Source organism: Schistocerca serialis, chromosome 2 (assembly GCF_023864345.2).
Source record: "Schistocerca serialis cubense isolate TAMUIC-IGC-003099 chromosome 2, iqSchSeri2.2, whole genome shotgun sequence".
NCBI classification, from domain to species: domain Eukaryota; kingdom Metazoa; phylum Arthropoda; class Insecta; order Orthoptera; family Acrididae; genus Schistocerca; species Schistocerca serialis.
The window spans coordinates 198,839,456-198,865,960 of NC_064639.1; the positions used below are offsets into that span (position 1 = coordinate 198,839,456).

The 26,505-nt window shown below is 37.4% G+C and overlaps 1 protein-coding gene and 1 long non-coding RNA gene across 2 annotated transcripts in view; one reads left to right on the top strand and one right to left on the bottom strand.

The window, feature by feature from the left end:
- The window catches only part of LOC126456937 (rho guanine nucleotide exchange factor 4), a 48,192-nt gene extending 35,972 nt beyond the window's left edge, over nt 1–12,220 (bottom strand). The window contains exons 1-3 of the mRNA XM_050092874.1: nt 12,104–12,220; nt 9,774–9,857; nt 7,427–7,641 (exon numbers count right to left, since the gene is read on the bottom strand). Of these exons, the coding sequence (XP_049948831.1) occupies nt 7,427–7,641; nt 9,774–9,857; nt 12,104–12,211 (407 nt within the window). The 5' untranslated portion in view covers nt 12,212–12,220. The remainder of the gene's footprint in view (nt 1–7,426; nt 7,642–9,773; nt 9,858–12,103) is intronic.
- LOC126456938 (uncharacterized) lies at nt 9,297–25,398 on the top strand. The gene is made up of 3 exons (XR_007585414.1): nt 9,297–9,452; nt 12,106–12,223; nt 25,253–25,398. It is a non-coding gene; the product is annotated as an uncharacterized LOC126456938 (long non-coding RNA).
- Nucleotides 25,399–26,505: the final 1,107 nt, after the last annotated feature.

Here is a 26,505-nt window from a genome sequence, read left to right on the forward strand (position 1 = left end):
TTTATCCAGATCACGAAGATGTCATCAGTGAATCTGAACCAGGTAAGGGGTTTGGGATTCTGGGTGTTTAGGAAAAATTCCTCTACATGGGCCATGAATAGGTTGGCATAAGATGGTGCCATGAGGGTGTCCATAGCCATACGCAGAATTTGTTTGTAGGTAATGTCTACAAAGGAGAAAAAATTGTGGGTGAGAGTATAGTTGGTCATGGCGACTAAAAAGGAGGTTGTTGGTTTGGAATCCATGGGTCGTTGGGAAAGGTAGTGTTCAATAAAGATAAGGTAAGTTCCTGTTCCTTTACCACACAGTGCCCTGCTCGTCGCTATTGACGTCACCTCCCTTAACACCAACATCCCTAATGCCCATGCCCTTACCGCTATTGGCTACTGGCTCGGGAAATCTGCTTTTGAACTTGGCTAGTGAGTTAATTACATTCTGTGGAGGCTGAGGTGAGAATGGTGGTTTATAGCTGGAAAGAGTCTACATCCGAACAGACAAGTGTTCCTCAAATGGTGAGACTGTATGGGAGTGAACATTTGACATGGAAAGGATGGCAACTGTCAAAATGTAAGTACTGTTGTTTGTTAGTAGGTCCAATGTAGAGGTTAATGTGTAGCTGGGCTTCAGTGAGAACTAGACCAACATCACGCAAAGGATGGCAACTGTCAAAATGTAAGTATTGTTATTTGTTAGTAGGTTTAATGTGGACACAAGTATGAAGCTGGCCTTCAGTGAAGATGAGACCAACATCAAGGAAAGTGGCATGTGATTCAGAATAGGATCATGTGCAATTTAATTGGCAGAAGATTTTTATTTCACAAATTTTAACAGGTCATCCCCATCATGAGTCCATATGGAGAAAGATGTCATCAATGTACCTAAACCGAAGCAGGGGCTGAAGACTTATGGATCACAGGAAAGTGACCCATGAAAAAGTTGGCATAGGTAGGAGCCATCCTGGTTCCCATGACCCGTGCCCCTGTTCTGTTTGTGTGAGTGCCCCTCAAAGGTGAAGTAGCTGTTGATAAGTATGAAGCTGATTAAGGTGAGCAGGAAGGGTGTCATAGGTTTGGAATCAGGTGGCTGCTGACTGAGGAAATTTTCAGCAGCAGACAAACCATGTACCTGGGGGGATGTTCATATAGAGGGAGGTAGCATCAATGGTGACAAGTAAGGGGTGTGGTGGGAACGGGATGGGCACAGATTTCAGACAATCTAGGGAATGGTTAGTGTCTTTAATATAGGATCAAAGTCTTTTTACTGTGGGTTGCAGGTGTTGATCAACTAAGGCAGATATACATTCGGTGGGTGCTAGAAGCCAGCAACTATGTCGGTTGGGGCAAGAAGTTCTATGTATTAAGGCGTTTGTCCACGTGAGAGGCTTGAGGTTTTAAGGAGGGACTGCAGGTCAATTTGTATAAACGGGATGGGATCTTGATGGCAGCTGCTGTATGTAGAGATGTTAGACAGCTGGCGTAAACCTTCACTAACACACTCCTGTCAGTCAAGCACAACAATGGTAGATTCTTTGTCTGCTGGGAGGATAATGATAGAGTGATCAGCTTTTAGGTAACACAAAGCCTGGAGTTCTGCAGAGGACAGGTTAGCGTCACGTTGTGGGGACCTGAGGAAGGGTTGTGAAGCAATGCTGGATGTGGGGAACTCTTGGAAGGCTTGGAAGGGATCACGTTAGGATCACAGTCAGAACTGTTCAAGGGTCCTTCACCAAAGCAGCAAGATTAAATGCAGGTTATGGCTCAAGTGAGATCCTTGTATAATACAGATAATTCAGGAGGGGAGAGTGCTTCACACAATAGGTTTCGAACACTGTACTGTTGTGACTGGTTCTTGTGATTATGAATTATTATTGGTCTGGAAGGCAGTGGTGAAGGCTGTGGGATGTTAACGTGGTGGTCAAGCCTGGTTTTCAGGGGAGGAGTGGGACTTGATGGTGTGGCTCTTTAGGTAGCTGCAGAGGGACAGGAAGGGAAACACCACTGTTTACGAGAAGGTGGGATGGCTTTTTGAGCTGAAGTCTGGCATTTTGTTGCAGTTCGAAGTTGGCTTGGCAAATGATACCACCAAGGAAATATGAGCAGCAGATAACTGTACGATTTTGTAGAAGGAGAAAAGTGTGATGGAGTGGAAATTGCTAGATGAGGCATATAGGTCTCAGATTAGTTGGGTACGTGTAAAAGATTGCTGTATTTGAACCTGTAAAAGATCTCTGTGTACAGTAGGATTACATCCAGAATAAGGACTTTCATTGTTAAGTTTTTGGGAATAACTTCAAAGGACAAGCAGGTTTCAAGAAACAGAAAGTGGGACATTAGTTTTGATAGTGCAAAAGTATGTTTTTCAAAAGAATGGATGTAATATGTGATGGGATTCATCACAACAAGAGAGAATGGTTTGGAGTCTTAGAAATGGTGGGAGTGGTAAAAAAGAGAAGCAGTGTGGGAAAGATAGAAAAACGGAAGAAAAGCAAGGAAAAAATTCGGAAAAAATCAGAAAAAATCATACACAAATTTTAAGAACAGATAATGGTTTACAATAGGTAATGAGTGGGTGAGAATTTCTCGCCAGAAAATGGCCTATATAATGTTTCAGGCAGGTTTTAAGAACAAATTTTCAAGAAACACTTTCAGCCAGAAACCTGCATTTAATCATGTGAAGCACCTACTTTTCTTCACATGTAATGTCAACTGGAAAAATCACTCTGCAACCCAATGCCAAAACCTTTACAACAGCAAACCTGACACTGAAACCTGCCTTGAACAGCTCTGACCACAATCCCGACCTGATTCACCATCACTATCTCAAAATCATCCCTTCCAAGCCTTCCAAGAGTTCCCCACATCCAGCATTGCTCCACAACCCTTCCTCAGATCCCCACAACATGACACTAAGCTGTCGTCTCCAGAACTCCAGGCTTTGCGTTACCTAAAAGCTGATCACTCTATCATTATCTTCCCAGCACACATAGGACCCTACCATTGTGGTGCTTGACTGACAGAGTATGTTAGTGAAGGTCTGCGCCAGCTGTCTAACATCTCTACATACAGCATCTACCATCAAGATCCCATCCCACTGATTCAAACTAACCTGCAGTCCCCTCTTAAAATCGAAGCCTCTCACAAGGCAAACACTTATACGTAGAACTTGTTGCCCCAACCAAACCATGCACCCCACTTTTTGCCTTCTTTCTAAGATTCACAAACCCATCAATCCTGGCCACCCTACAGCTGCTGGCTTCAAGCACCCACCGAACATATATGTGCCTTAGTTGATCAACACCTGCAACCCATAGTAAAAAGACTTTGATCCTATATTAAAGACACTAACCACTTTCTAGATTGTCTGAAATCTGTGCCCATCCCGTTCCCACCACACCCCTTGCTTGTCACCATTGATACTACCTCCCTCTATATGAACATCCCCTAGGTACACGGTTTGTCTGCTGCTGAACATTTCCTCAGTCAGCAACCATCTGATTCCAAACCTATGACACCCTTCCTGCTTACCTTAATCCGCTTTATACTTTTCACTTCACCTCTGAGGGGCACAGATACAACAAAACAGGAGTACGGTCATGGGAACAAGGATAGCTCCTTCCTATGCCAACTTTTTCATGGGTTGCTTTCCAGGGATCCATAAGTCTTCAGCCCCTGCTTTGGTTTAGATACATTGACGACATCTTTTTCGTATGGACTCACATATTTGTCCGGATGCAGACTTTTTACATCAATACACTACCATTCTCACCTCAGCCTCCACTAGATGTAATTAGCCCACCACCCTAAGTCAAAAGCAGATGTCAGGGCTGTCACATCCAGTCCTGGTACTGCTGATCCCACTAAAAAACAACTTCATAGCACACCACTTGTCACTCAGTATTTTCCATAATTTCCTAAAATTGTCTCCTGAAATGAGATTCATTCTGACATTTTGAACACCACACCTAGAATACCTTTTTGTTGCCCATCCAATCTCCACAATGTCCTTGTCAGACGCTATGCTCCGTCTGCATTCATCACCCTACCCTATGGCTCCTACCCCTGTGACTTGTCCTATCCACCCTCCTACCACTCCCTATATCAGCCCTGTAACTGGGAAAAAAAAAAAAAAAAAAAAACTATCAAAGGGAGAGCCATATGTGAAACATGTCATAAACCAGCTTATATGCTAACATTGTTCGGTCTTTTACGTCAGCATGACTACCACCAAATTATCACTTAGGGTGAATGGGCATAGGCAGAGGGTATATACTAGCAACACACACTATCCTGTTGCAGAGCTTGTTCTACAACATGACAATCATGAACTCGATGCCCGTTTCATCACAGCACTATCTGGATTCTTCCCAACACTCCAGTTTCTCAGAACTCTGAAGGTGGAAATACTGCCACCCACATGGCCTCAGTTTACCATATCTAAGCCGCACTCGAATCTAAGCCGCACCTGAAAAATGAGACTCGAAATCAAGGAAAAAAAATGTTCCCGAATCTAAGCCGCACCTGAGATCTGAGACTCGAAATTCAAGTGGAGAGAAAAGTTTTAGGCTGCACCTCCAAATTGAAACAAAGTTGGTCCATTGTAATATGAGACACAATTTAGGTCGAATGAATGACGATACAGCTACATTAGTTTGGTTCGAGTCATAAGGTTAGCAGTTAAGCTTTACCAGGTAGCCATTGCTATGCGTCAGGCACTCCATCCGTATTTATACGGGTACCTTTCCTTTTTCATGTGCTTCGTCTGGTTTGAATCGATTACTTATTTTTCTTTGATCTGATAAGTGCCACTCTCTTTGTTATAGGTGTTTACGTCACTCTAAGTTGAAAATGCATTATTTTAATGTGGCATGCATTGTTTGTCACATTCTGATAATGAGTGTTACGGCCTGTCGCCGCTCGTGGCATGGCTTGCTTTTTGCTTTTGAGCGTGCTACTGCCCCTTTTTTTTTTTTTAAAAAAAAAAAAAAAAAAAGAGAAGAGAGAGAGAGAGAGAGAGAGAGAGAGAGAGAGAGAGAGAGAGAGAGAGGGATCGTCTCATTGGCGAAACAATGGCAAGAGACTGCTATTTGTTGGTACTTACACTGCTGCTTTCTTTGATAATGATCAACAAGAACCAAATAATAGACTGCGTATGATAGAAGATGTTCTGAACAAGAGTTTAGCGAAAATTTTTCTCTGTTTGAAAATCTTAGCAGATGCCTCTTTAGTACATTACATTCTGCACAGAAATTAGAGTCATCTTAGATTTAAAAATCTAGTCAATTGCAATGCTTCATTTCTGACTGTCTCACTATTACGCATAAGAATAATACAAATATAAACATGACATGATACGTATATTCTTCCGCATTTGCTGTTGTCTCCCTCTAGTTTCGTAGTTTATTAGGCAGACAGGATTTAAATGAGATAGCAGCAAAAACAAAATAATACATGGCAAAATGTTTATATTCGTATTATTCTTATGGTGAAGAGAATAGGCCTACTGCATGTGATTCACAATTCATAAAAGTTCCTATTAGTAACCATCTCTTCTCACAGGTAGGAAAAAATTCAGAACGTAGAGTTGGCCATATTGACAAACATCCCAAACAGTCTTGCCAGTCGGATTTTCGTAGTACACTGAAATGCTGGTACATTCGAAGATGAACAATACGGAATTTGTATATACTTCTTTGGATAATGTATGAAAATGCAGTGGTTGAAACTCGGGGCGGAGAAAAAAAGCTTGTTTTCCACCTTTTTTTAAATTTATTTACTGACGCAGAGGTTTTGGCGCCAGTATTTATCTTTGTGCCTGCAAAGCATGCCTGTGTAGCGCTACATATATTTGACTGCAGAAGTTAGTTGTGGCGGCACCTACCAACATTTTTCAGAATTTCCGCTTACTTTGCACTGAATTCTAAGCCGCAGGCGGTTTTTTGGATTACAAAAACCGGAAAAAAGTGCGGCTTAGATTCGAGTAAATACGGTTTATTATTTTTTCTGTCTCAGCATATCTTCACAGTAACTACTCCTTTCTTCATTCAGTTTTTGTTTTCTACATCTTTCATTTTCTGACCTGTCTATTTTTCGCCATCTCCCTCCCACCTTTACATAATGCACTTCTCTTTTCACTCTAATCGACTCGTGCATGATGTTTTAGCAGTGATTTCTGTCTTAAATATTAACCTGACTTCCACATTCAAGATTTCAGGTTTTCAAATCTCTTACGGTGCAGTCCCTAACAATCAGTCTTTCCTTCTAATCACGTTCGGTAATTCTCTCCTGACCTGGGGTTCTGAGTGGGTTTTCCAAACTCTAACCCTTTTCCTAAACCTCTCCAGTCCTTTTCCTTCACCTTCCTCTCCCTTCAATCCTTCTGTGAGAAGAAGGATCCACTGGCTCCAAAAACTTACATACGTAAAATCTTTTTTTATATGTATGTGCCCTGCCGCCACTTGGTGAGTAGTTTTTTTATCTATCCAGTTACATTATACTGTTAGTTTGCTAACTATTCCAATTAAAAAATTTCACTTTCTTGAAACATTTTGGCAGCCTTTGGGAATCCCTGTGTACACTAAAATCACCGTCATAAAGTAGTACCTATTATTTTTATCGTTTTGTAGTTACACTTATCTTTGTTAAACAAACTTACACCACTGCCTACTGTGTCTCTGTTCCTTCTAATATCCCTGTCTTTCATATTATTAACTAAGCTGTAACAATCTTATACTCTACCAAATTGTAATTTTCCATATCACCCATGCAGTACAAAGCTTTAGTCAGCACACAGCAAGCTGTCATAATGGAAGTCACTAAGTCTGTGGAACTGCAAATTATTTGTGTGTCATTAAGTATTTTTCAGTTCAACTTGTTTATGCAGTCCGGGAGCAGTAGCGAAATTGCAAGTATCAGGTAGCTCTCTATGCCAAACAGTTAACATGTGAAGCCATTATGTTTTTCAGAGATGTGTAAATTAATATAATAGTCTGCCACCTGTGAAATTTGTGACTTCTTGTTAGTGTAGCTTTCTATCTGATTAAAATACAGAGATTCCTGCATGTTACAGAGATGACCATCAGAAAGGGAATATTATGTAGCAATAAATATGAAGAGATTGAAAATCATTTGCTATAGTTTTGTGTATTTTCTTTCACAAATGTGCATCATGCCCATTAATAGCACAAGGGATCCACCTGCAGTGAGCACCAAGCCTCATGACTAACAATGCTGCCCCGTAATTTATTTATTGAATTTTCCTTCAATAAAATTAATTTCTTCATACTTTCAAAACAGAGGGACAACTGAAAGTCTTATTCCTAAGACGGAGGGATTAAGTTGATCTGTTTTCAGCTCTGTCAGCACTTCGCAAAGTCGCCATCATCAATCACACAGTGTATTGCAATTTTAAAGGCACAGAATAGACGTACTTCCGTAATTGTACTGGCTGCTCTAGATTTGCCGGACGAGGATGAGGTGGACTAGCTCGTGGGGGCCTCATCTTGATGGGTGAAGGTGTGGAAAACATACGTCGATAGCTAGAGCGCACGTCCCACTGAAAGAGGCGCTGACCACCAAGATCGGAGTGCGCCCGTCTGACGTGTTGGTGCCGTCCCTGCTGTGCTGCACGTGTCTGTAGATCTGCCTACAAACACAGGAATAGAAATAAGTCTTACCGGAAAATTCTGTCACATACTGATAGTAACACATCAGAGCAAAGGTAACTCTTACAAAAACCAAATCAAGGAATACAATTAAAACTCCATAGGTAATAATGCTGTTCTCTTAATATAAATCTACACAAATGATACACATTTTTAAACAAAAGTACATAAAGATTGCGAAAAATGCCTTCAGAGAGTGAAACAATAACATAAGTAAAGAAAGGTCCTCAATTTCTGGTAACTTCTACGACAAGACCCACGCTTCACCCTAAGAGTGAATGTGACACTAGTATTTTAATAAACTCAAGTTATCCAGAAAACTTTCAAAAACCCTTGAAGATTAAGTACTTGACATACAAATAACCGAAGGTGCGATTCGTAATTCTGAAACCATTAATCTCTTCATTTTTCTCTGGCACACCATATACATTTATTTAAATGAATTAGCGATTGCCTGTGTCCTCACTATTAGACACACATCTAAAGTATTTTTAGAAAACAGTCTACCACTTTTCAAACAAATGATTGCACTAAAAACGTTACAGATATAAGTCCACTTCTACAACCCTCATTTCTTGAATTTTTTTGTTTATTTTAGCAAATGTAAAAAACAAGCAAGAAATTTTATGAAGAATGGAATTCTGAAGCCTGTGCCATCCCCCATTGCCTGTGTCATCTCCCAAACTTACTTACAATTGCAATATTCACGAATTTTTCTAATGAATATGTCTGGAAATGAGTGATTGTCTTTTTCACTTATGATAAAAATTATGCAAACAGTGATGAACGAACACAAGAGTATGATAACTCTCTGCTAGGACATACTTTCAAGAACCTTGCACTGAATATGTACACAACTGCTTTGAACTTTTGTTATATCATGCACATTCCTCATCTTTAATGAGATTATCTAAAAAAATCTGATGCCCGTTGATGTCGTATGATTCTTCATATGAAAATATAATCCACAAAAAATGGACAATATGAGTAAACATAACAGTTTCATTTTTATACACAAAGAACAATTAGGAATTATTTTAATTACCTGTGCACTAAAACAGTGTCAAAAAAAAAAAAAAAAAAAAAATTGTTCTTATCAAGAAACGAAGTAGAGTTTTTGAAATTATTTCCCTTATTTTAATTTACACACAGCTTTTTTCCATCCCTAATCCTAGCTGTGGCACCAGATACATTTGTTTCTATCACTAATGATTGCAACACCAACTGAGAACACATGCACTCAATGAATTTTCTCAAAAGGCTTCATGCACTTTGGCATTTAATTCTTGTTATTTACATCATTGTTACTAGATTTGTGTGTGTTCTGTAACTAGCAGTTAGATCCCACCTTTGCTAAATACAACATATGAGAACTGAAAATTCCATTAAATGAAGCAGAAGTTCTTTAGGATTAACATTTGTGATATAATTTCTCTGCCAAAATACAAAGATTATGGAGAAATAAAAGAATGTTTAAAAGCATGGTTTAAAAAACTACCTTTTAGTGTCCTCATATTATTGTTGAATTTCATAACTGTATTCAAACTTTTATGCAAACATAATGCACATGAAAACTAGCCAATACACAATATTTCACTAAAGAAGTCTCAAAAATGACAGAATGGAGGCAGTTGTCATGCCGTATTTCCACCTCATATGATGATTACGCCACATCCTGTTTTATTTCCTGCCTTATCTCTTAACTTATGTGCTGTTTGGGTTTGTGAGTCCTGTCAAAGACCAAAGCAACTATAAATGGCAGGGGAATAACACACAATTCAGCTAATACAAGGTAAATATGTAGTGAAAAACTTAACCTTACAGCCTTTGTCTTGTTGCAAGTCATTTTGTTATTTTAGTAATCAATATCTATCAGTTTAGATGCAAGTGACATGAAATGCATTATGTGTGTAATATATCATTTATTATTTAGCGTTTTCTTCATTCTCCCTGAAAGTGTAAAGATCCCTTCATGGATTTCATTTTGCTTACAGTAATGACAATGAAGTAAATAAACTGATCGTCTTTGATTTACTTTCCCTGGCGCAGACACTGAAAAGTATTTGGGTCTATACTTTTCAAAGATTTATTCAAATGAAAAGTGTCAGCTCACCTTAAACTTATCTATGAGGAGTTGCTGAATAACTTCTGACTGTGGTCGAGATGACTTTTCACTACTTGTTACTCTTCTTCTTACCTAAATGAAGAGAAATAATTTTGCATTGGTTTACAGTAATCCACATCTGACATATTTTCTTTACAATGCAGAGTAGAAAAATATGCCTTTATAAAATATTAGTCTTCTCACAAAAATCAATACTATAACAAAATGACAGATGGGAATTAAAAAATATAATCATAATTAATGAAAGCCTTGCTACAGTAGAATAATTAGTAAAATACTCCAACTAGAGTAAATATCAGCCCTGTTCTTTTATAACCTATTTCAATACTTATCTGATACAGTTCATGAAAATCACTAAAACCTAAATTACTAAGGCTGGGCATTGAATTTAACTTCACTGCTGCAGAGGAATATCTAATGAAAAATGCATTAATCTACACCTGAACTGACACAAAATTATTTAAACCTTCTTTCATTAGAATTTCAGCAATAGTACAAAAACTTAAAAAGAGAGAAAAGAAACAGAAAGAAAGACTATTAACACATATGGAATTTTGTTCTTTTTTCTTTTCCTTCAGAAGCCTCATGAAGTAATTTTTCCTATATACGCAACTAGTAAAAATCAGTACCATGATGGTCAACCCAAGTGCTCATTTTTAGCTCTGACAGATATATAACTGTAAAAAGATGTCTTTCAGTTTTTTTAACTCTGTTTTGGCCAAGATGGGGATCAGAATAGATAAATTTTCTGTCAACCATGGGTCTGTGGAGAAGACAGAGGAAAGTATTATGATGTGATAATGGGCAGCATTAGCCTATTTAGTATGTCTGCCTACAAAAAAAATTTAAAAAAGTTTCACTTGATAACAAAGGGATGTGGAACTTACACTGCTTCAATCCTCAATAGTGGAAACTGCTACCTAGAAATTATTTTTGAAGCTTGTTCAGTTTTCTGTTAAGTTAACTGTGTTGTATGTAACTGTGAACGTATCAGAAGAACCAACATGTAAGGATTGCCTCAGTGTTCACACAGAGTGGCCTAAAAACTAGATTTACAAGCATTTTTGAGACTGTAAATTCATTCAAGCATCTTCATACCTTAACTCATCTGATTTACCTCAACAGTAATGTGCATAGCCATCTTCGTAAGTTCTGTGTTTAGCTATGATATCATAATGTACAACTTTCACAGGGAACAGTATATTTAACATTTATTATGGACACCAAATTCAGTTTGATAAAATTACATCTCTAATTTTCACTGAACCAATGAATTCTGAATTTCACTTCTACAGAAAAAAATGTTTTCAATACAAAACCAAATAAAAATAAATATTACTACCAGAATTTCTATATCAATTAATACAGTCTTAATTTCCATTAAACTTGAAACAACTTTTACTTCCTCTCCTCATCTACCATGTTTAAAACATGTTTAAAACTTTAAATTTCATCCCTTTCTTTCTACTCACTATATTTTCCTACCTCTTGATAAAGAACCTATTTCAAAGCTTGAACAACTACAATTACATGATTTTTATTTGAACCTTACAGCCTGGTTTCAGTTGTTCTATCTTAAACAATTAGATTTCTTTATACTACTTTTTTGACAGCAAAATTTGTGTGACTTATTTTGTTGGTTTGTTTCTTGTTCCACTTATAAGATCGGTTTGTGACATTAATCACCAATTTCACTGTGAATAGTGAATATGCAAATCACATTCCATTACAGGTATTCACAAAATGTATTTAAATACAGTTACATGTTTGTACGCCACTATGACAGGTCCAATGTTTTTGGAAAATGAGCCCCTTCTCCTCCTTGCCTTCAGTATGGGTCGTAGAATTAACCAATGAGTCAATTTGTCCAGTTACACATATCCATTTATTCACCAATGCTTGGGCACCTCCTGCATCTTTTCTTTGATGAATATGCTCCCTTAGTTGTGATAGTGTGTGTCTCTCATCCTCAGTGACACCGTAGGAAGAGTAATATGACCAAATACCTGTCTTAATGTCTAGGAAACCACAACAATATTTCTTCATTATGTATTAAGCACAAACCAGATATTATTATTTGGTAATGTTATCATCAGCTCCAACAACAAGAAACACTTTTCCTACTGAATAGTACAAGCAGTCAAATGCCAACATGAAAACTTCAACTTTCCCTCTTTGTGGTGCTTGAGAAATAAGAAGTATGGATGTTCCATCATGCCAGCAAAACAATATAGCTTGATTATATAATTCAATAATTTGTTACCACCCTATGTGGCACAACATTTAGCAAGTAACTAAATAAGATGTTCTTTACTTACAGCTGGCGGGCTATCCATTTCATCTAGGGGCTCATCATCAACAAGGTGATCAGTATCGTGTGATTCAGAGCTGTCACCTCCAGTAACATGAGCCGAGCCAGGCAGCATCTGTAACCAGACGTATCCTCTAACGAAAACTAAATTTATTATTAATTTAATAAAAATTAACAAAACTGTTGAAATGAAACTGGTAGCTAGTCCAGCTATTGTGTTCACCGGTTCTAGACATTAAATATTTCATAGCATAAGACTGTCATAAGCATTCTGTTGAGTAGAAAGTGTTTACACTGTCATCCATTAACCAGAAAACCACTTCACAAATGAGTGAACAAAAAAAAAATATGGAAGGAAGTTTAGAATTTTAAGCAGAAATAATAAATGTTCATTGAAGTACTCGTGGAAAAGCTAGTGCTTGGTTGTCTCGGAAGGATGCTTACATTGTGTCTGCACCTTCGGGTTGTAATTTTTGTTCTGTACTCCATTTTCCTCTAATGCTGCTTTGAGGGATGAAGAGTGCATGTTTCAACACAATGCTGACGAGACGAGTCTCTGACAAGGCTATATGAATTACAACATTTGCACATTCACCTTCAAACACTCATAGGGACGATCCTCATGGCTGAAATTACCCCTCCAAATCTCACTGAACCCTCTGACTGCATCAGAGCACAGCTGTCAACCTAGAGAAGAAGCTATCAGTTCACATGCCAAATATAGAAGGGGCTCTGACCCCCTGCCCCAGAAAATTTTAAAAATTAGGAGCCTGATTTAGGCTTTTAAATGCTATATACAGTATATTTCACACATAGTTCACTGACCCCTGATAAAGAAGATATATTTAACTGGCAATTTATTTATTTTTATTTATTTAAATTAATAGTAGTAATCATTTTCAATACCCCCCTGCCACATCCACATTTTCGACTGACTGCTGCCTCCTATGTACACCCATCTCTGTCTTGTAGAAAGCATTGTCCCCTCACCCTTTTTATTAGCCTTTCAGTATTTTTCATACAATTGGCTTCGTCAAAGTTTACAGAGGGTTTTAGCTTCAGTGCGATATTCAAATAGTTACAGAAAGGGGAGAAAAGGAACTAAATACCTTTTCTTCCGCATTATGTAAAACAATGTTTTACACAGTAATTAAATACACACATAAGAAAAGAATCACAGTAAATAACTAGCTTATATAATATCAAAACATTTTCTTCATAACTTAGTTAAAACATATATTTTGATGATTAGTTTCTAAGAATTCTTCGGTTGTATAGAATTCCTTGGTTTTTTAGCCAGGTTTGCAATGTATTCTTATATTTATTTAGTGGTACTGTACGAGCTGAGCATGGTAACTTATTGAAAAATTTTATGCTTAAATACTTATAGTTATTATGGACTACAGCAAGTCTTGTGGAAGGCAAGTCCAGCAGGTGACTGTTTCTTGTACTGTGTGCATGCACATCACATCTCACGTTCAATTTTTTCAGATTTTCTCTGGCATTCAGTAGACAGTTATATATGTACATGCTTGGCACTGTCATCACGCCAAGAGATTTAAAATAATTTCTGCAGGACTCTCTGGGTGCTAACCCCTCCATGCACCTGATTGCTTTCTTCTGCCATCTGAAAATACATTCAGCCCCTGGGGAGTTACCCCAAAGTAATATTCCATATTGCAGTTGGGAATGAAAAAAAAGCATAGTATGAGTGGAGTAGCAATTGCTTGCTCACACTGTTTCTTAATTTATACAATAAGAAAAGTACTCGTGCTAGTTTACTACATAGATAACTGGTGTGTCCTTCCCATGAGAGCTTTTGGTCTATGATTAGCCCAAGTAATTTCACTGTTTTGTTTTCATTTTTAGTTACTTTCGAGATTAAATATTATTTCTTCTGTTTTTGTTTGATTTATGCACAGCTGGTTAGCCTGACACCAGTAATTAGCCATTTGCATCATTTCTCTGTTTTTGTCCAGTACACTATGTAAGTTCTCTCCTGTACTTATGAATGTCATATCATCAGCATATAGTATGTTCTTACACAGTATGTAATTCGAGAAGTCATTAACATAGGCAATGAACAGAAAAGGTCCAAGAACAGAGCCTAGGGGTATTCCTCTTTCTATAGGGAGTATTTCTGACCTCTGCCTATTTGCATATACAAGTTGTAACCTATTGCTTAGATAAGATCTGAATAGTCAGAGTGTGTCATCCTCAATGCCATAGTATTTTAACTTTTTGATGAGTATGTCATGTGACACCGAGTCAAAAGCTTTACTTAGGTCAATAAGTGTTCCAGACATTGATACCCTTTTTTCACACCCTTCATAAACATTGGTTACCAAAGCTTCTACTGCTTTTACAGTTGATAGGTGTGACCTGAAGCCAAACTTTGTTCATTTAAAATTTTGTCGGTTTCAAAATACCTGTATATCTGCTTATGCACACAATTTTCTACTAACTTGGATATGATTGGTACTATTGAAATGGGTCTGTAGTTATTTGGGAGGTTTCTTTCACCTTTTTTATACACAGGCAATGTAAATGTGAGCTTAAGACAGTTGGGGATTATTCCTTCATCAAGTACTCTGTTTGATAGTGAGAGAAAAGGCATTTCAATTTCTTTTGCTATATATTTAATGATGAGATTACTGAGTCCATAATAATCTTCAATTTTTGGAATTACTTAATTTGTTTATTGACTTATGAATATCATTTAATGTGATTCGAGTCCAAGTGAACTTCTCACTCCTTGTCTGTTTTGCACAAGTGAGCAATGCTTCTGCATCAGAGGCAGAATTGATGGGTGGGGTGGTGACGCTATTTACAAAATATTCATTGAGAATATTGCAGTCAATAGGGAAACTCGTTTCTTTATTGGTATTATTTATTTCCCTTTTAATGACAGTCCAGGCAGCTTTACAGTTATTTTTAGAATTTAAAATATATTCATCATTTGCACAGCACTTAGCATTTTTTATTTCTAATCTGTAAATAACAAATCCTCTCGTTGTTGTTGTTGTCATGCTGCAGCACTAAGAAATGAGAGACTTAATTTTTTGTTTACATCACTGATGGTAATGTGAAGCAATATAGCATTTTGTAGGGAATCATGCTTCTGATTTAATATTTTTATAACTATGACTCTGAATGTGTCAGAGGCACTCCTCTGCTTCAGAGAGAGTGACAGATTCTCAAATTTTGCTTCTTGCCCACTCCATTTCATAAAGAAATACAATACCAGCACTACAGACAGAGCAACAACAAACACCATCACTGCATAGCAGCATTTAGTGGTAGCATGTCAGGAATAATGTTCCTTTGATCAGTACTGACACAGCCATAGACTACTGGTTTTGTGTTGCCAAGAGGTCGACAACATGTTGCAAACATCAACAGTCCAGTAATAGCCATGAACAATGTCGCAGGACGTGTTTCGAAATCAGTGTAAACATGCCTTTAGAAAGCTATTGGTGGCATTTTGTGTTAACTACCGCGCCACCTTGCTCAGTTGCACGAGCCCTAATTCAAAATTTAGGTAACGTGCTACAAATTTTGTCAGGTAAAGGAAATATCTTTGGCAACACGTAGTTCACTACACATTCAATGGGCAATTCTTCCACTCTGCTCATTCCAGCATGGGAACGCACTCCTATTGATTCTTTAAGAGCTAAAGTTTTACCTCAATTTGTATGCCGCTGTCGCCACTGTTGCACTTTGCATTTCTGGCTGCCTTTTTTCCTTTCTTGCGTTCTTTGCTCGATCTCCATACCAGAGGGCCAAACCTACAAACAAGCAATATTTTCATGACACAGTACATCGGACTGTTTTGTTTACAGATTATAGCAGTTTACATGTGTTCCACGTAACAGGATGATGACTTTGTTTAATCACCCAAAAGTTCAGTTAGGATTTTCAGTTTCCTCAAAACTCTGTAGGTTATAAGCTTTTACAGCCTGCAGAAATTGTTTCATTACTGGTAACTGTCACCACTCTGTGCCACGCTATGTCATTGTGTGATCACCATGAATACAAGTTCTCACAGGAACAGGCTTTGAACTGTTGTCGCTGGAATGTGGTATCGACAGGCTTTGACAGCAACGACACATGACGTTTGAGATTGGACAATTTTCACACTATCGCACTCCTTACCTTAAAGCACAACACTGTGAGAAAGTCAGTAAAGTACTACTTTGCAACCAAAAGTAGTCAGAAACAACCGAAGCTGGAATATTCAATTTTTATCCACAAAACATGCATATTTAGATATGGATCCACACTTATATTTTTTGTAATTTAAAAACACACATTTATTCAGAATTAACAAAACTAGTGGTGAAAACATCTACAATGAATGAACTAGAAGATGATCCCAAAATCCATGCTATCCTACCACTCTAGGTTGGTTTAGCAATGAAAAGGTGGCAGGAGAACTTCTCGACAGGACCATAGCAGGTCAAGAGGTGTAATACTCAGAATGTAGGTGGTGGTCATCAGAAATTAAAAAGCCACCCTTACTTTCATGTGAATCACAAATCACCAAATGCATGTTACGCTCCACTACACTCACAATCATACAATAGGAAATGGACCTGGAGCCCGAGAACCCACAGGCAATTATAAGGCACCCATGATTTAAAAAATAAATTACAATTCAATGCCCTTCTTCATTTTTCCTTATGTGGCTCCAAAATCAATTGTTTCTGAAGGAGAACTTCAGACTGACTTGTAACAAAATGACCTGGAACTTTTTTCCCTGGCTATTAACATTTCAAACACCCCAGAATCTCTCCCAGAATTGCATGAGTCTTTAAGAATTTACATGGCTATTTCAGTAAACTCAATTTCCTCAAGAATTCCTTGTTTTCCATGCTTCCCAAACAAGTCATCACCTTGAAGCAATCATTTATAGAGTAACATTGTAGCGTACTAGCATGAGACCGTTTATCTGGGTAAGGAGACCTATACTCGTACAAATCCTGCAGTACATGGATATGTACTCCAACCTAAATTATGTCCCTTGTCAAACAAGTTGTATCAAGACACATTTATTGTCATATATGTCAAGAGTTACATTACAAAATAATGTTGCCAGTAATCAGTAACTCACAAATGAAAGTTAAATTCTCAGGTCATTAAAGGATACACAAATGAAAGGTACATGAAAAGTTGGTAAAATATGAGATAGTCATGGGGAAGAGTCAGGGAGGGTAAAACTGAGATAAAAATTATGTAATATAATAGAAAGGACATATTCAAAATGGAGAGAAGTGTTCGGGTATTAGAGGAAAAGATAATGCAGAACAAATAGATAGAGTTTAATGGCTGTAATCAGGTAGATCAAAATTCTTACATTATTGTTCCTAATACCACTAAAATTGAAGAAGTTTTAATTGAAGCAATGAAAATTATTAATAAGAATAGTAAGAAAATAAGTTGTGGGAAAGAATGAAACAATGGAGGTAGAAGAAACTGGGACAAATTATACCAACTGCATGATGTAAGATTGAAGAGTCAATGGCTGTCTCCAGAGTTCACAAGCACTGGTGCTGTGGGAGAAAAAATGAAATAAAACAAAAATAATCAATAAATTTACTCTTGTAAGCACAATAAATTTCATATTCCTCAGTGTCTATATGACAGGAAACACCAGTAACAATATAAACTTTCACATCTTTCAATTGGTCAAATAATCAGATTGCTGCAATAACTCTCTTACAACAGCCTCATGACAGCACCAGGGAGGAGACAACAATGCCCTCAACAATGAGAATTATATCCCAAATTCATCATGAACAACATCAACTAGAATAGTAGTAGTAACAATATTATATAAGTTGTGACCATCTGTAGAAAATGTAACAAACATACATTTGTTTTCAGGAACACACAGCAATTAGCTTACTTGAACTTAGGATCTGATCCTGCTTCCTCCTTTGTGGGTTCTTGTGGTAGTTGTTCGTGTGACTGTGATGTAGCTAATTCATCATCAGCACAATTCTCCTCTTCAACGTCTCCTTCACCATCTTTACTAGAGCCAAGCTCAAGGCCATCTTTACTGCCACTCTTCTTGTGAAATTTAAAGGCAAAGCTTTTACGAAATTTCTGTAGAACACTCTCTGATGTACTGCCTGCAACAAAAAGTATAAAATATATTATCAGAGAATGTCTTCAAAATTCTGTATTTGGATGCAGATTTTGCAATACAAATTTAGAGAATCCCTTGCGACAAAACTTTAGAGTACCCCCTGGGTCTATGACAGTACACACAGGGATTATTAGAAATTGTTACCTCTAGTACATGTCAACAGTCAGACTCACAGAAGGAAAGAGGAAACTTTCGCACAAATGACATGCCCATATGAGACACAAGGCAGATACACAATAATTATGTGCAATTTAAAGCAAGATTTTAAACATAGCAGACAAATAAACAGATAATAATTCAAAGGTATTCAGTCGACAGATATCTGGGTGGTAAAACACTAGACATTTCAAGTCTAAACAGAACCTGTAGCAAAATAGGAAAATGCTGTAGCACTCAGTAATGAGTAAGACAGAAACATATGTAAGACAGGAGAACACTACATTAGGACAGACTTGGAAGAGCACGTGACCTTTGACAGGAATTGAGGCTAAGGAAAAGTGTAAGAACTGTAAGTCACATTAAGTTAAGAAACAAACGTGCACCTCCTGGAAGGCAATATAAAAAAACTGCATAGGTAGTACTAACACACAAAAGGAAGTGTAGCTTGTGCCCAAATAGGCATTAAAATTAGGAGAATATTCAGTTAATAACTCTGGGAGGGAATGTTCTATTTCAGGAGTGTTACTAATGGGATATGAAGGGGTGGCACTGTCTTAGATACTAAAATGTTTTATAAGGTAACGTGTGATTCATATCAAGAAAAAATATCTGACAAATATATTAATCGGCTGATTCATTTTGTGGACAACAACAAACAGTGTGGCAGCTAAAATACTGAATGCAGACTGGAACTGCATCTGGCATGAGCAGCAATTCGGTGTGGGTGGTGGGAGTAAGGAGGTGGCCTGGGGTGGGGAGGAGAGGGTAGCAGGGTAGGAGTGAGGAAAGGTGTTAATACTGCCTGTGAGAGTGTGGAGGGGACAAGATAAGGCTGCTAAGTCTCAATAAAACCCTTGGCATATCTGGAGAACGACTGCTATAACTACAGATGTGACTAACATAGGTGGCTAAGCTGTGCGTACGACCCTTCTTGGTATGGAATGGGCGGCAGCTGTCAAAGTGGAGAGATTGTTGGTGATTGGTACGTTTGATATGGGTGGAGGTACTGATGTTGTCATCCTTGAGGTGGAGGTAACATAAAGGAAGGACAGGGTGGGGGTATAACTACTGTCCTGCTTGACGCACTCAACTCATTTAAATATCTGGCTGTAGCACTGCAAAGTGATATGAAATGGAAAAGCATGTGAGAACTGCGGTAGGAAAGGTGAACGGTCAACTTCGGCTTATTGGGAGAATTTTAGGAGTGAGTGGTTCACCTGCAAAGGAGACTGCGTATTAGGACGTTGATGCGACCTATTCTTGAGTACTGCTCAAGTGTTTGGGATCCTTACCAGGTTGGATTGAAAGAGGACATCGAAGCAATTCAGATGCGGGCTGATAGATTTGTTACTGGTCGGTTCAGACAACATATAAGTGTTACGGAGATGCTTCAGGAACTCAAATGGGAACCCCTGGAGGGAAGACAATGTTCTTTTTGAGAAACACTATTGAGATACTTTCGAGAACCGGCATTTGAAGCTTACTGCCACGATTCCAATGCCACCAACACGCATTGTGTGTAAGGACCACAAAGATAAGATAAGAGAAATTAGGGCACATATGGAAGCATACAGACAATCTTTTACCCTCTCTCTATTTGCAAGTGGAACAGGAAAGGAAATGACTAGTAGTGGTACAGGCTACTCTCCACCATTTACTGTACAGTCAATGAAGAGAATGGGGAGAAAGTGTTGAAGTTCTAGAGGAAAGTGGGTAGGGTGTCCTCAATCTCTGTCCGGATCAGGAAGATGTCATCAATGAATCTGAATCATGTGAGGGACTTGGGATTCTGAATGGTTAGGAAGGATTCCTCTAGATGGCCCATGAAGAAGTTGGCATAGGATGCTGTGATTAGGGTACCCATTGCTGTACTACGGCTTTGTTCATAGGTGACGACTGCAAAGGACCAGTAACGTTGACTTCTACCTAAAGGATGGCTACATCAGTACCTCCATCCACATCAAACCAACCAAACACCAACAATTTCTCCACTTCCACAGCTGACACCCATTCCATACCAAGAAATATCTTCCATACAGCCTAGCCACCCACATCTGACACATCTGTAGTGACAAGCAGCTCCTCTCCAGATATGCCAAGGATCTCACCGAGGCCTTCATGGACCAAAATTACCCTCCCGACCTTGTACAAAAACAAATTTCCCATGCTTTGTGTCTCCACCATAGCACCTCCCACATGTCCACTGTCCAGCAACAATGGAGCACACCCCTTCACTCAGTTAGTCCCAGGACTGGAGCAACTGAATCGCGTTCTCAGCCAGCCTCGCAACTTCCTCCTGCCGTGCCCTGAAATGTGGATAATCCTACCCACTATCCTTCCCACCCCTTCTACAGCCCACAGTGGCTGCAATCACTGTGCTGCTTTCTATGTGGGAATGTCAACTAACAAACCGTCCATCTGCACGAATGGTCACTGACAAACTGTGGCCAAGACATAGCTCGACTACCCAGTTGCTGTGCAAGCTGCTCAACATGACGTGCTTCACAGCCTGTGTCATCTGGATTCTCCCTAATGACACCAGCTTATCTGAACTGAGCAGGTGAGAACTCTCTGAACAACATATCCTTCATTCCCACAACCTTTGCTAGTCTGCCCTCCACCTACGTATCCCCTTTCCTGCTCCCACTAGAGTGCCCCCCCCCCCCCCCCCCTCCCACCCAAGCACAGTGTCTCAATCATGCACCTAACATTCATATTCCATCCCCCCCATTGTCTCACAGGCAGCACTAACACCTTACCTCACTTCTACCCTGTTATCCCTACCCCTCCCCAACCCATGCCTCCTACTTATCCCCTCCACATACACCGGATTGTTGCTCCCATCAGATGCAGGTCCAGTCCGCAGTCAGGTCACAGTGGCTGGATACAGTGGCCATGGGTGTTTGAGTTGTGTTTGTGTGAAGGCGTGTGTGTGCTTTCTGTTTCCAAAGAACATCTTTTGGCCAAAAGCTTAAATGTGCACCACATTTCATTGTGCCTGCCTTCAACTCAATGCCTCCTCTATGTGGTGAGTAGCTATTTATGCTTTCCATAATAAACTGGCGTACATGCAAAAAACTACATACTTGATATGCTGCGTTGAGACTGCGACAGCTCCTTGTTGTCAGTCAGTCGATTGGTTGAAGTCTGGGATGAAAGATAATTTGATGAACCACTTGTAGCTTCCTTATCAGCTTCAGCTTCAGGCCATGTCCTAGGAGGGGCAAAAGGTAAATCGATCAGTAAATACATCGGGATGAAGTGAACTGTAAGCAATATCTGTTGGGGTTTGCTTATGGATGTCACAAAGCTCTGAGTCAATGGCAATATACATGGCTGAGTTTAATTTTTATACTGTTATATAATAATGGAATATTTTAGATTGAGGATGTATAATTTTCTGCCTCTGTTTCATTGTAAAAATAACATGATAAACAATTCACAGCTAATGTAAGTATTGTGTGAGCTATACTGTATGTTTTCATGGAATTTCAACACTTGCATATTTATATATACCACTTAACAAAACTTGTTCTACGGAATTACTCAGTGAAATGATACGTGCTACCATGAAGCAGAAGAAAACATTCTAGTGCAATAGTAGCTGAAGTAAAAGGATAAGAAATCAGAAATGCAACATTACCAGTTAGAAGCAAATCACACGTTTTACTTAAAATTGACCGAATGGGATGAAAACATAAAAATTTTTAAAAAGAGAGTGACTTGTTCTTATGCTGGCAAACAGAAAATAATGCGAGAAAAATATAAATGAAACTGTTAAAGTGCTGATACAAAAATGTGAAAGGTATGTATACAAACTAGCAAAGAAAAACAGTAACATGTAAAAAAAGTGCTAGGGAATACATCGCAGTGATTGAATGTGAGGACCTACCCAATCCACACCAGTTACAGCAATTTTGTCTACAATGTGCAACATATAATTATGGCTGTGTATTGTTTTGTAAGCTGTATTATGTATATGTCAGAGTAAGAAAGAAGATCACCATTTTTTAATTGTCAAATCAATTATTAATGTTTTAATTAATTAAAATGTGTACTGAATTTCTCGAAGCATCTAATCTCTAAAAAGTTAGAACTGTAAATAACTGTAAGAATGAGTAACTTTACAAAAGTAAGGAATGAACATAATTATCATATGAAATAACTATATCCCAGTTTGTGAATCTTCATCAGCCTGGCCAGCCACTTCTGTATTACTATTTACACCAAAGCATATTTTCCAATGGCATTACATTTTTTCATTAACACAAAGTATTTATTGCAAGATCTGAAAAACACTACATATACAAAATGAGAGAGAAGTTCTGTCTTACTGTACAGGATGTTTACTGAAAAGTCAAATAGTTCCATAATTATTACCCCGAATTTTCTAATGGAAATACAATTTGCTACCTATATTTGCACCAATTGTTTTGAAGTGAGAAAAAGTGCCCAAATGATTCTGGACTTACTCATACACATTTTGAACTGGTCAGAGAATTTATTTTATATCACTGGTGCCTTACTGCACATTATTTATGGTCTAATCTCGCCAGACAGTGCATACACTTGCGAATTCTATTTTTCTTAAGACGTTTTCATGATTCTGCAATAACTGAAATGCTTGGTGAAAAAAGAGAAAATAATCAAAATCAGCTTCTAATTCAGTTACAAACACAGTAAGCACACAGCTGCTACATGGGACATCTCTTATTTGTACCACGGGGTGCAATATCTTAATGTAGGGTCAAACCAGGCAAGTATCTAAATATATGAAAGAATCATGAAATGATCACAAAAATTAATGAAAATTACCACTCAGCTAGAAAAGCAGAATGGCCTGAATACACTAAATAAAATGTTTTTGTAATGATGAGATTAACAGGAAATCAGTAGGGGCAACACTCATTCCCCATTTCCTGAACAATAATCTGCACATCTTGGTCTTGGGTGCAGAGAGCTTCAAAAAATTATGTTATGGCACTTTTTTTTTTCTTCTTACCTACTTATTCTCTACCATACCACTTGCATGAAATATGCTTCCTTAGAATAAAACTTCAACAAGAAACAGAAAAAAAAACATTTTAACTCACTGACATCATGATGATACCACAAAATATTGCTAGCCTGCTAACACTAGTCAATATTGCAAGGCACTTCTAACAATGGGATTTCCACTGAAATAGTCTGCGCATGGCTATTTATTTGAAGATGTTAACAGAGGTCATATTTAATTTATGATAATTTTGATACCTTTCTGTCGCTCAAAGCCTTATATTTTTATATATGGAGGAATTTTTGTCCAGTAGATACGACTTTACTGTAATTCTACAATAGAGTTAGTTCTTTTCACCCACTGAAGCCTACTGGATGTGTACGTAGCTGATGTTACAGCACAGAGAATGTTTTCAACTTGACAGGTTACAAAGGTTTCAATCAATGTTACCTTAACATTGCATGATTAAAGTACAGTCCACTCAACAAGACAGCAATGCCATGGCGACACTATAGTCTTCTCGTTTTACACTTCCGCTGGCTTTTAAAAGCAATTGAGTTCCATTAAACTCTTTTGTTCTGATGGAAATTAAGTGTATCCTCTGCTTATATTGCTGACAAATCATTTATTCACTCCAAAATGAAAAACAACCCAAGTTGAGGGCCTTTAATAGGTCAATTTTAGATAATCACTCACTACGATGTTTCTCTGTGGGAGTTCCTGTAAAGAATTCAAATACGACACTTGCACAACAAAAACATTTTGGTGTTCATGATATATATTATTCTTTATACTTCATGCCACTAGTAAAAGAATATAAATTCCACTTGCGATTTTATTAATTTTTCTGAAATTTTTATTTTATTCTTAAATGCGATATGAATGTAAATTTTAGACAAGATATTGTCATGCTCTTTATTTCAAATACTAAATTCAAGCAATACACAAATCAACAAAAATTATATCATATACAGTTCTCACTGGAAGCAAGCTCCTTTAAACTTCTAACAAAATTTTGCCTTCAATTTACTTACAGTAATTATCTACATCGAGTGTTACTCTTGAGTATTGACTTTCTGTCACTCAGTTAACAGAAGACATAAACAGAATGAGTTGTTTATTTATTCTTTGCTTGACTTAATGCAAATAATTTTAATATAATACTGACAAGCTTCTATAAAAGCTGATATTAGGAGGGAATTTTATTCCACAAAAAACAAAACAAGATCAAAGCAGTTTTAAGGAACAGTTAATTTTTCTGGCAAGTAACATTTTTATGAGACTGAAATCTCCGTTACATTAGGGGAAAAAAATGAAAATAAGTAATGATATCATTTCATCATCTAATATTAGAATTTTATATTGGTCACAATAAGTGTACATTATTTGTGCTGAAAGACAAGTTCTTTTTCTTGTGTATGACTTACATTACAGTGGCTATATGCCCTTCTATCTAACAATAGGTTATGATTAATACTAAGTGATAATTTAATAACAACAAACATGATTTACAATGAAGAGAGTGTTTACATCATTTAAACATGTAACAAGTTTGAATGTGTAATGAGGTGAACATGCTACATGAGTATGGTTACATGAGGTGAATCCACAAACCCATTTTGTTATGGTTTGGATCCACAGCAAATTTCAAGATATTTATTGGTTTAATCTTTTACTGCAGATAACTTACTTTCCTGGCTTATTTAAAGCTGTATACAGCTTTAAGCAGTTAATCACTATTACGGAAAAGCAAACAAGGAAAGACTTCACAGATATTTGCCAGCAAAGCTGTGATGTGTTATAATGTTTTCCATTAAGTAAAATAGATATTTCCTTAATAATTACAATAGATGAAAATTTTAAACATTTTTAGTTCTGCACTTGTATACAGTAAAACACCGCTCACCATTAAACATTAAAATGTTTCCACAATACATCCAGCTGTTCATTCCCGATCAGACAATTGCTTATAATTACCAAATTATGCATCTTCTCTTTTCCAAATGTAATTAAAATGTAGGTGTTGTGTTAATGAACTGAAGTAATTGTTTCTTATTTTGACACTGATTGTATCTCTTCCTTTTACTTGTTTTTACAAATGTTAACCCATTATAATGAAGAAGTTTGACAGTGTAAGTATTTATTTGTTTATTCGTTCATATAGAGCATGCATTTCAAGGCGGATAGTAAACCAGGCACATCCTTTTCTTGGATACGTTCATATGAGTACAACAAGCTCTGCAAGGCGTGCATGAAACACAAAAAAGTCATTCCTTTTAGCTTTCAGAATCATGAAATAGAGAATAAAATTGTAAAAGCAAGACAGGCGCAGCAATATTACTAAAACAGAATGGCTGACTGGCCATATGAAGAATATTTATGCCACCATCAAATCCAAACAACATTCTTATTATTAATTACTACTATCAACTAAAGTCAAAATAGACTAAAGATATTCAGAATTCTGAATACCCTAACTGCTTTCCTACATCCTGGCCAGCCAGATTCTTGCCAGAAAACAAGTTAAATATGCAGACAACACACTAAAATACGTATTGAAAAGGTCAGACAAAATAAAGTGACTGTCTGCAAGGCAATTTAATTCCAGACATCTAATATACATTAATTGTAATCATTGTTCTGCACGTTGAATAAAACTGTATCTGGCAAGAGAATAATATTTTTAAATAGAATACTGCACTATATGTGCTGCTAACAAACATTTTTCATAATAATTTGGCATGAAAAGAAACATACACTACTAAAATCTCAATGACAAGTTAAAATCTGAAATTATACATGCTTGTTTTAAAAAGAAAGCTGAAGAAATGAATAAACATATACCAAGAAAGCTTTTAAATTCAGTAGAATGTAACATTTAGGAAGTTGGTTCCAGTTTATCAAAATATTCTCAGTATCATGACAACAAACTGCAGAAAATTGGAGTGGCAATTATTTTCCATTCCCTTTCTTTATTACCACCCTCCCTCTCCCTTATTCATTAAAACTGCGTCTAAGATGCCTGCAATGTAAAATACTTATTCCCTACTGACAGTATTATGAAAGGATAGATTGCTACTTACCATATAGAGGAGAGGAGATG